Genomic DNA, 10552 nt, shown 5'->3' on the forward strand with positions numbered 1-10552 from the left:
CGACTCCCTACAGTGGTCATCTGGTCATTTAGGGCACTTTTTGGGGCCCTATTCGTGGAAAAACAGGGTCCAGGAAAAGTGTCCTAAATTCTCGCTAAAAACGCATATTTTTTTTCCATTATCGGCGAAAGGCGCCTATCTCTGATCGGCCGATAACCACGCCCCAGTTCCACCTTCACCACGCCTTTGACATGCCCCCATCAACTTTGTCCGCATCCGCGACAGAGTGCAGTTGAAAACGTCCAAATTCGGCTTTCGATTATACCGCTTTATTCGTTTTTGTGAGATAAACGTCTATCTCCCGATTTGGGTCGCAATATAGGTGTTTTTCTTTTTCAATTATAAGCTGGAGTGTCTATTAAACACACTCATGGTCATGGGAACACCAACGCTCGTAAGCTGATCACAGTCATTCTGTCAAACACACATATTCTGTCCCTTTCTCCCACATCCTCTGTATCCCATTCTCCCACTCTGTTTTCTCTCCCACAAGTCACTTTCCTCACATTTTCGCTGTTTATCTCATACACATGCTCTGTCACACAATCTCCATGTCTCCTCTTTTCTCTGGTTCACTCACACAGGTGCTGGTTATTGTGTGCCAGTTTGTTCCAGTGTGTGCACTATTTTGCAACTGTTTGTTTTATTATCCTGTAGTACATGCTATGGGCATTGCATGAGTGTTGTTTTGCTTCAGTACATGCCATTTTGCTTGCATGCACTCTGTGTAACTTTAGTGTGCACTGTGGACATTTCAGAGGTAATGTTATAAAGCCCTTTTTGGTGTTTAAAGGTTTTTTTTCCATGTAGAAAAGGGCTTTATAAAATTACTAGTAAAAAAAGCCCGTTTCTCATTGAAATGAAACGGGCGCTAGCAAGGTAATCATTTTCTGCCATTAATGTTTTTTTTTAAATATATATCAATTTTTATTGATAACACTTAAACACAATGCAGCAAATAAAGTGAACAGCACATAAGAAATGTCATCAGGCTTATAAATTTTCTCCCCGCTTCCCCTAACTCCCCCCTCTCCATCCCCACCCTCAACTCTATCCCCCCCCCCCCCCCCCCCCCCGGTTCTGTTAACAGTTCAATATCCTGCTTCTCGCAACAGGTGTCAGAGTGTCCCAAAATGGAAGCCAGACTTTACAGAACTGGTCTCCCTTCTGCGAGGCCAAGTCTCCCACTTTTTTTTTTCCAACATGCAGCATTGCATCATGGCTCCTCGCCATTGTGGTATTCCAGGTGGTTCTGATTGAAGCCACAGTTGTAGTATAGTACGTTTGCCCATCAGGACCACTCTTTTCAAAAACGATTTGAGTCCCTCTGGTGACTTGCCACGAACATTATAGACATCAAACAGTTGTCCCGGCGTTGGTTGCCAGTGTATGTTCCACATTTGTGATATTTGTTGTCCCAGTTTTGTCCAGAAAGGGATCACTTTTGTGCAATACCAAAACATATGCCCTAGAGAAGCTCCCACAATTCCACATTTTGGGCAGTCGTCTGTTGTTCTCAGGGTCGCTTTATAAGCCCTGTGTGGTGATATATACAGCCTCATAATAAATTTGTATTGCATTTCCTGCCATGCCACATTCTCTGTCACCCGATACACACTCATCAAGCACAATTTGATCTGTTCTGGGTCCGGTTTCCACCGCAACTCATGGTGCCATTGTTGCGACACTTGTGTGTAGTCCAGTGTCCCCTGTAAGTCTCTGAGGTGATGGTGGAAGTACTTAAGCGGTACTTTTAATTGTGCTTCCAGACCCAGCATATCGCTCATGGATTCCCATATCTGCTGAGTGAGATCCGATGCAGGCAACATTCGTAGGTAGTGCTTGAGTTGCATATATTGAAAATAGTCTTTCTGTCCGAGCCCAAATTCTGCACACAGGGCCTGGAATGTTTTAATGGTCCCTGTCTCAGATACTACTTGAAATAAGTATTTAATACCACAAATCTCCCATTTCCTAAACAAAGCAGATTTTCCCCCCTCTGGGAATGCTAGGTTACCTTTAATGGGCAGTAGTGGGGACACTACACTGTTCCAATTATTTTTCCTGCTCAACCATTTCCATGCTTTCCGCAAGGGGTTCAAAAGAGACCTATATGGGCCCAGGGTTGGGAGTTCTTCAGATGAGGCATGAAGCCAGTAAGCAAATTCCATTGGGGCCATCAGTGATGTTTCCACTCTAGTGCAGGAGAAAAACTCCCTCGAGCGAAACCAAACTGATAGATGCCGCAGATTACAAGCCATTGTTATAAGTTTTAGGTCAAGTAGCCCCAGCCCCCCTTTTAGACAAGGTCTCATAAGTTTATTTAACCCAATGCGTGCTCACTTTCCCTGCCACAAGAACGCTGTAAGAGTTTTGTGTAGCCACCTCTCCTCTTTATATCCCAATATAGCAGGGATCATCTGAAAGACATATGTCCATTTGGGAAAAATGAACATGTTGTACATGGTGATTCTTCCCCTCAAAAACAGGGGTAGGCCCTGCCATCCCTGTAAAGCCTCTTTTGTATACTTCTTCAGGGGGCTCCATATTTTCTTTATACAGATTTGTTAAATCCCTCGGGATGTAGACCCCTAGGTATTTAAGTGTGCCCACAGCCCACTGAAAGGGGAAAGGGCCTTCCCACTCCTTTTGCACTGTTTCTTGTATTGGGAGGGCCAATGATTTTTGTAAGTTTAATTGCAATCCCAAGTAGAACCCAAATTCGTCTATGACTTCTAGTAGGCGTTGGACTGAGGTCTTCGGTTGGGTAAAAGTGAGGAACATATCGTCAGCAAAACTCAGTGTTTTTATTAAATTCCCATGTATTGTGACTCCCTGTATGTCCGGGTCTAGCAACATTGTGCGCAAAAGCGGCTCTAAGTATAAAAGGAACAATAGAGGGGATAATGGGCATCCCTGCCTGATGCCACGCTCTACTCGAAAGGGCATAGATCTGATGCCATTTATTAGTATTTGTGCTGTGGTATTCTTATATAGTGTTTGTATGGCATCTAAAAACCATCCGTCCAAGCCCGTGTATTCAAGTACCTGGAACAGGTAATCCCAACTAACTTTGTCAAACGCCTTGGCTGCGTCTAAACTAACTAATAGGAGGGGGTCTCCCGTAGCTTGCCCATACGCCACTGCTAAGAGGGCTTTCCGTACCTGGTGAACCGCCTGACGACCCTTAACAAACCCTACCTGGTGTTCTCCGATCAGCATTGGCATGTGGGGCATCAGTCTATTTGCCAGTACTCGGGACAGGATCTTAACATCGACATTAATAAGGGAGATGGGTCTATAAGATTCTACTTGGTCTTTAGGTTTACCCGGCTTAGGGATTAATGTAATCAGCGCTTCGTTCTCTCTGGGCGAAAAGGATCCCCTAGCCACTACTGCATCTAAATAATCCGCCAACGCTCCGCTCAGTTGTGGCGTCAGCATTTTATAATATTCATTGGAGAAACCGTCCAATCCTGGTGCCGAGCCTATTTGCAGGGTTTTTATTACTTTAAGTACTTCCTGTGTCTGTAGGGGCGCAGACAATATTTGGCGGGCCTCCTATGATAACTGTGGCATTTTTGCATCTTCTAAGTAATCTTTGGTCGGGGGGCCCTGGACCCTATTTCTGGGAGTATACATCCGCGTAAAGTGTTCATAGAATGTAGTTACTATATCTTGCAATTGGGTAAGTTTGTCCCCCCTAGAGTTTTCAATCACTGGAATAAATCACTGTGCAGTAGTTGCCTTTGCCACCCTTGCCAGTAATTTTCCGGATTTATTCCCGAATCGTTGAAAATGTAGGCGCCGCGCCAATAATTGTCTCATGGCTTGTTCATGTATAAGGGAGTTTAATGCTACTAAAGCTGCTGACATTGAGTCTCTGTTAGCTATTGTAGGGTCACCTAAGTATTTCCTCTTTGCCTTCCCGTATGCTGTCTCTGAGTGCAGTATCCCGGCCGCCAGGCGCTTTTTCCTAGCACACTGAAATGCTATCACTTCCCCCCTCATAACCGCCTTGGAAGCCTCCCAATATGTTATAGGCGAGTCACATGATGTCAAGTTTGTATCCTCATATAATTGTCATTTCTTCTGTAGGTGATTCAGTAGTTGTTTATCCTGATACAAATATGCAGAGAATCTCCATTTGTTACCCTCTCCACCACCCCTACCTACGTTAAGTTCCACCCAAATCATATTATGATCTGATATCTCCATGGGGCCAATAGTGGCCTTCTGAACTTTAAAGAACCAGGATTGTGATATCAATATATAGTCAATTCTAGACCAGGAGCAATGGACATTAGATTGGTGCGTATAATCTTTTGTGGTAGGGTGGAGGGTGCGCCACGGGTCAATTAATTGGAGATGTTTACAGAGCGCTGGTATCCCTTTCCCTTTCCCTGACCCTGGGATAGCTGTGGGTGAGGATCTATCCAAACTCGGGTCTAGTACTTGATTAAAATCTCCCGCCCATATCCAGGGGGCATCATTATGTTGCAGTCCTAGTGCTATAAGGGTCTGGAAAAAACTTGGGCTATAAGCGTTTGGGGCATATATTGCACAGATGTAAAACTTCTGCCCTTGGTAATTTATCTGTAAAAGCACAATGCGTCTTTCAGTGTCTTTGTAGACTAATTTGGTTGTACAGGGTAGTCCCTTTCGGATGAGTATTGCAACCCCACTCCTCCTATTGCCCGAAGAGGAGAAGTGGCTTTCACCCACCCATTGTTGACAGAGTTTCCCATGTTCTATATTGGACAATTTTGTTTCCTACAGGCAGGCAATATCTATGCCTTGCCGCTTTATCTGGGTCAGAATTTTATAGCGCTTTACAGGTGATGTGATGCCTGATACATTCCATGATAATATTTTAATTCCAGATCGACTAATCTCTTCTCTGTTTCATTGGTACTATTATAAATATCATCAGGGTGACCCTCCGGGAGCCCAGCCTCCCCCAGAGGATATGCGATGTAATGTGTGGAAGAACATAGGTCATCCCTAACACTCCATATGCGAGAACAGATACTATTAAGAACCTTCCCTCTACTCTACTACCTATCCCAACTCCTGTCATCCCCCTCCCATCCTCTCCCACCCCCTCCCTCCCCTCCTCCCTATACCTATCCCCTTTTCCTCCCCCCCCCCTTGTTCCCAAAATTGCCTCGAGAGGGATATCCCCATCTAGGCAGAGACACAACATGCCGGCCCCCTGCTCACCCCCAGGCCCTTCTTCGTTATAATTAAACCTGTTAAGTTATAACCTCTATGTACAAAATCTTTGCAATGTTATTTATCCCGTCAGGGCAGTTCAGTCAATCACAAGTTATGCTCACCACCATGTGTCCAAATCCGGTTCAAGACGGTGCTTCTTGTCTTTTTAGTTCTTGGTTGATATATTGCAGTGCTGTATGTTCTGATGTAAAGGACACCCATTTCCTGTTTTTCATGATTTTTAATGTGGCAGGATAAAGTAGCATAAATCTGGTGTTTTGTTCAATCAAAGTTGCACAAACCGGGTGGAATTTCCTCCTTCTTTCTTGTACATTAGCTGAATAATCTTGAAATATGCGGATCTGGGCGCCCGCGTAGGTTAGAGAATCTCTTTTCTGGCGGAACCCCTGTAGAATTTCCTCTTTGTGAATATAGTTGTGAACTTTAATAATTACCACTCTAGGTCTTGATCCATTCTGGCGTGGTTTCCCCAGCCTGTGTGCCCTTTCAATGCATAAGGGGCCCCTGCTGTCTGATATAGCAAATTCTTTAGAAAGCCAGCTTTCAAGCAGCGTGCCAAGGTTTTTATCAGGGATTGTTTCAGGCAGGCCCACCAGTCTGAGATTACACCGTCTAGCTCTGTTCTCCAGCTCATCCAACTTCTCTGCTTGGGTAGCAAGGTGTTTTTTGAGGGTGGAGAGTTCAGGCTCGTGTTTTTGCCAAGTCTCTTCCAGTTCAGAGACTCTCTTTTCCACCTCCGTGGTTCTGCTGGCGATCTCTGTCAACCGGCCATCTAGCTTCTCCAGCTGCCCTTCTAATGCGAGGAATCGGGGTTCCAATGCAGTAGTCACCGCTGCTACTAATTGCGCGAGCTGTCGGGCGGTAAATTCAGCTTCGCCTCGCGGCGACGCGGCCACCATCTTGGATTCCCCACTCGCTACAGGGAGCTATTCTTTTTCATTTTTTGAGCTCTTCCTTGTGCTTCCAAGCGGCATGGGAACGAGGAATGGGTCCATACACCTTCCGCAACACTTCAACGGGACCGGGTCAGTATTTCTGAGGCCAATTCAGTTCGTAGGGCACCGGGAGCGAGCAGGGTTCGCGGAGCAGCACAAAAACGTTGCTACTGCTCTAACTGCATCACATTAATGTTTTTAAGGGAAGTTCCAGCGTCCTCCCTCCCTCCCAATTCCAGGGTCCCCCTTCCCGCCCTCCTTCCATCCCTCCCAGTTCCAGGGTTCCCCCTCCGTTCTTCCCAGTTCCAGGGTGGTCATCCCTCCCTCTGAGTTCCAGGGTCGTCGTCCCTCCCTTCCAGTTCCAGGCCCCCTCCCTCCGAATGTTAAAAGTCATCCTGACTTACCTCGTCGGGATTACGGCGGCCGGCAGCAGGGGTTAAAAGCATGCAGGCTCGTCATTTACTTCAGTTTTCCCTTCTCTGTCTCTCAGCTCTGGTCCCGCCCTCATTTCCTGTTTCTGCAAGGGCGGGACTAGAGCTGAGAGACAGAGAAGGGAAAACTGAAGTAAGTGCCGAGCCTGCACGCTTTTTATCGCGTGAGGTAAGTCAGGATGACTTTTAAAATTCGGAGGGAGGGGGCCTGGAACTGGAATGGAGGGAGGGAGGGACGATGACCCTGGAACTGTGAGGGAGGGGGGACCCTGGAATTGGGAGGGAGGGAGGGGGGATGCTGGAACTAGGAGGAAGGGGGGACGGATGACGACCCTGGAACTCGGAGGGAGGGAACGAACTTCCGGTGGGTGAATATTATATGCAGCCTTCCCTTCTCTCCGAGGGCGGGGCACTGAGAGTGAGTGCGAGACCTGTGGTTGGTCCCTGCTCCTTCTGACGTCGTGTTTCTTTCCCTGTCAACTATACAGAGTTCCCTCGAGGGCGGGGTGATTACGAACCCTATGAACACTACACAGCTTCACTGCCACGGAGTCAGCTTCAGAACGTTGGAGGTGTGAATTATTATATTAGATGTGATCGCACGTGTGTGTAAAAAGTAGACACAATGAAAATGTGCCCCTACTTTTATTCAATCTGTGGTTAGGCACTTTTGATTGGGCAAAGTTTGGGTAGAACAGTGGTGGAGTTGAAAAGTACTCTTAATTTATAAAATATGTAGAGTGAATGTAAAATGGACCTACAGTGGTGGAAATAAGTATTTGATCCCTTGCTGATTTTGTAAGTTTGCCCACTGACAAAGACATGAGCAGCCCATAATTGAAGGGTAGGTTATTGGTAACAGTGAGAGATAGCACATCACAAATTAAATCCGGAAAATCACATTGTGGAAAGTATATGAATTTATTTGCATTCTGCAGAGGGAAATAAGTATTTGATCCCTCTGGCAAACAAGACCTAATACTTGGTGGCAAAACCCTTGTTGGCAAGCACAGCGGTCAGACGTCTTCTGTAGTTGATGATGAGGTTTGCACACATGTCAGGAGGAATTTTGGTCCACTCCTCTTTGCAGATCATCTCTAAATCATTAAGAGTTCTGGGCTGTCGCTTGGCAACTCGCAGCTTCAGCTCCCTCCATAAGTTTTCAATGGGATTAAGGTCTGGTGACTGGCTAGGCCACTCCATGACCCTAATGTGCTTCTTCCTGAGCCACTCCTTTGTTGCCTTGGCTGTATGTTTTGGGTCATTGTCGTGCTGGAAGACCCAGCCACGACCCATTTTTAAGGCCCTGGCGGAGGGAAGGAGGTTGTCACTCAGAATTGTACGGTACATGGCCCCATCCATTCTCCCATTGATGCGGTGAAGTAGTCCTGTGCCCTTAGCAGAGAAACACCCCCAAAACATAACATTTCCACCTCCATGCTTGACAGTAGGGACGGTGTTCTTTGGGTCATAGGCAGCATTTCTCTTTCTCCAAACACGGCGAGTTGAGTTCATGCCAAAGAGCTCAATTTTTGTCTCATCTGACCACAGCACCTTCTCCCAATCACTCTCGGCATCATCCAGGTGTTCACTGGCAAACTTCAGACGGGCCGTCACATGTGCCTTCCGGAGCAGGGGGACCTTGCGGGCACTGCAGGATTGCAATCCGTTATGTCGTAATGTGTTACCAATGGTTTTCGTGGTGACAGTGGTCCCAGCTGCCTTGAGATCATTGATAAGTTCCCCCCTTGTAGTTGTAGGCTGATTTCTAACCTTCCTCATGATCAAGGATACCCCACGAGGTGAGATTTTGCGTGGAGCCCCAGATCTTTGTCGATTGACAGTCATTTTGTACTTCTTCCATTTTCTTACTATGGCACCAACAGTTGTCTCCTTCTCGCCCAGCGTCTTACTGATGGTTTTGTAGCCCATTCCAGCCTTGTGCAGGTGTATGATCTTGTCCCTGACATCCTTAGACAGCTCCTTGCTCTTGGCCATTTTGTAGAGGTTAGAGTCTGACTGATTCACTGAGTCTGTGGACAGGTGTCTTTCATACAGGTGACCATTGCCGACAGCTGTCTGTCATGCAGGTAACGAGTTGATTTGGAGCATCTACCTGGTCTGTAGGGGCCAGATCTCTTACTGGTTGGTGGGGGATCAAATACTTATTTCCCTCTGCAGAATGCAAATAAATTCATATACTTTCCACAATGTGATTTTCCGGATTTAATTTGTGATGTGCTATCTCTCACTGTTACCAATAACCTACCCTTCAATTATGGGCTGCTCATGTCTTTGTCAGTGGGCAAACTTACAAAATCAGCAAGGGATCAAATACTTATTTCCACCACTGTATTTTTGAAGCAGATATAAATTTGTGCATCGGCATTTATGTGCTATTTGGCTTGATTCTAGGAGCCTATTTTGTAAAGGCACATAGGCTTAAAAAGGTACTTTTGTGGACTTCTCACATATGCATCCTCTTTTAACATCAAGCCTTTTGTGGGCATTATTTCACCTGAGGATGTGTTCTTCCCCTTTAGTGCATGCTCTTTGCTGCCCTAGTCATGCTAAATGCCAAACTCATGTCATACCATTTCTCTGCTCATTCCCACTCCCAGGGGACAATTCTGGATTATCACTAAGTGACACCAAGCACTACAAAGTCCCTGGAAATAGCTGTTTTCTGAACCAGATTGAAAGTGTGACAAACACATAAACACTAGTAATTTGTTTTCCTTTTTCTCTCTATGGGGTCCTTTTACTAAGGTACGCTGAAAAATGGCTTGTGGTAGTGCAGGCGCTGATTTTGGGTGCGTGCCAATCCATTTTTCAGCGAGTCTGTAAAAAGGCCTTTTAAAACTTTTTGCCGAAAATGAACGTGTGGCAAAATCAAAATTGCTGCGCGTCCATTTTGGGTCTGTGACCTTACCGCCAGCCATTGACCTAGCGTTAAAGCCTCACGCAGTAACCGGGCGGTAATGACCCACCCATGTCCAATACGCGAGTCTAAAAAATTATTTTTCGGCTGTGTACCAAAAATGAAATTACTGCAAGAGCCACTCGGTAACCAGGTGGTAACTCCATTTTGGCATGTGTAGACACTTACGCAGCTTAATAAAAGGGCCCCTATATCTATATACACACACATGTACATAGGTATTTGGATTTTGTTCTCTCATAAGAACAGAACGCAGACATGCATCCTTGAAAAAAACAAATTAACATTTGTTTGTTTTGTTTTTAAACAGAAGATATATTAGTGGTATGGTTAAGGAATTCTATTGACCTATGCAGGCACCAGCTGTATTACCCAAGTAGTACAATGGGGGAATGCACTGCAGGCAGATTCTGAAATAAGACACTTCAACATGTAACACCACAAAACACTGTGTCCTGAATATGCAGGAATACTGTTAAGTCCCACTTAAGTTAATCACTGAGGGGGGGGGGGGGGCTTTTGCTAAAGCTTAGAACACGCTATCAGCCACTAGTGTATGCTAAATGCCGCACAGCCCATTTTATAACCGTGGATCATGTGGCACTCAGCACACACCAATGTCTGTTAGTCATCCTAAATGTAATAAGTATGCAAGAGCTAAGCCCTGACCCAACCAAAAAGATGAAATCTAACAGAATGATATGTCTGAAAGAGGCAATCTGCTAGGACAATGTCCTTCCTGCGTGGAAACTAAAAAAGGAATACAACTGAGATAAAGAAAAACAAATTCACTTGACAAGTTTCCATTGCACTTAGTGCAAGCTGTTATCTCTGGACCTGAAACCGTGTAAGTTTAGAAACTCACCTTTGCATATTCATTTTCTGTCATCTTGTCTGCCTGCTCAGGTTACTCTCCAGTGAGGCAGGCTGGCAGCTTCAGGGCAAAAGTCTGTTTTTTTTTTTTCTTCCTTTTCAAAAATAAACAAAGTCAAAGAATAAAAGGAGGG

General features: G+C 45.5%; 1 protein-coding gene across 1 annotated transcript in view; it reads right to left on the reverse strand.

Annotated features, from left to right (window-relative positions):
* LOC115477791 (galectin-related protein-like) overlaps positions 1 to 10552 on the reverse strand; it is a 36675-nt gene extending 26123 nt beyond the window's left edge. The window contains exon 1 of the mRNA XM_030214874.1: positions 10411 to 10552. Within this exon, the coding sequence (XP_030070734.1) occupies positions 10411 to 10434 (24 nt within the window). The 5' untranslated portion in view covers positions 10435 to 10552. The remainder of the gene's footprint in view (positions 1 to 10410) is intronic.

The sequence above is a fragment of the Microcaecilia unicolor genome, chromosome 9 (genome assembly GCF_901765095.1).
Source record: "Microcaecilia unicolor chromosome 9, aMicUni1.1, whole genome shotgun sequence".
Taxonomy (NCBI): domain Eukaryota; kingdom Metazoa; phylum Chordata; class Amphibia; order Gymnophiona; family Siphonopidae; genus Microcaecilia; species Microcaecilia unicolor.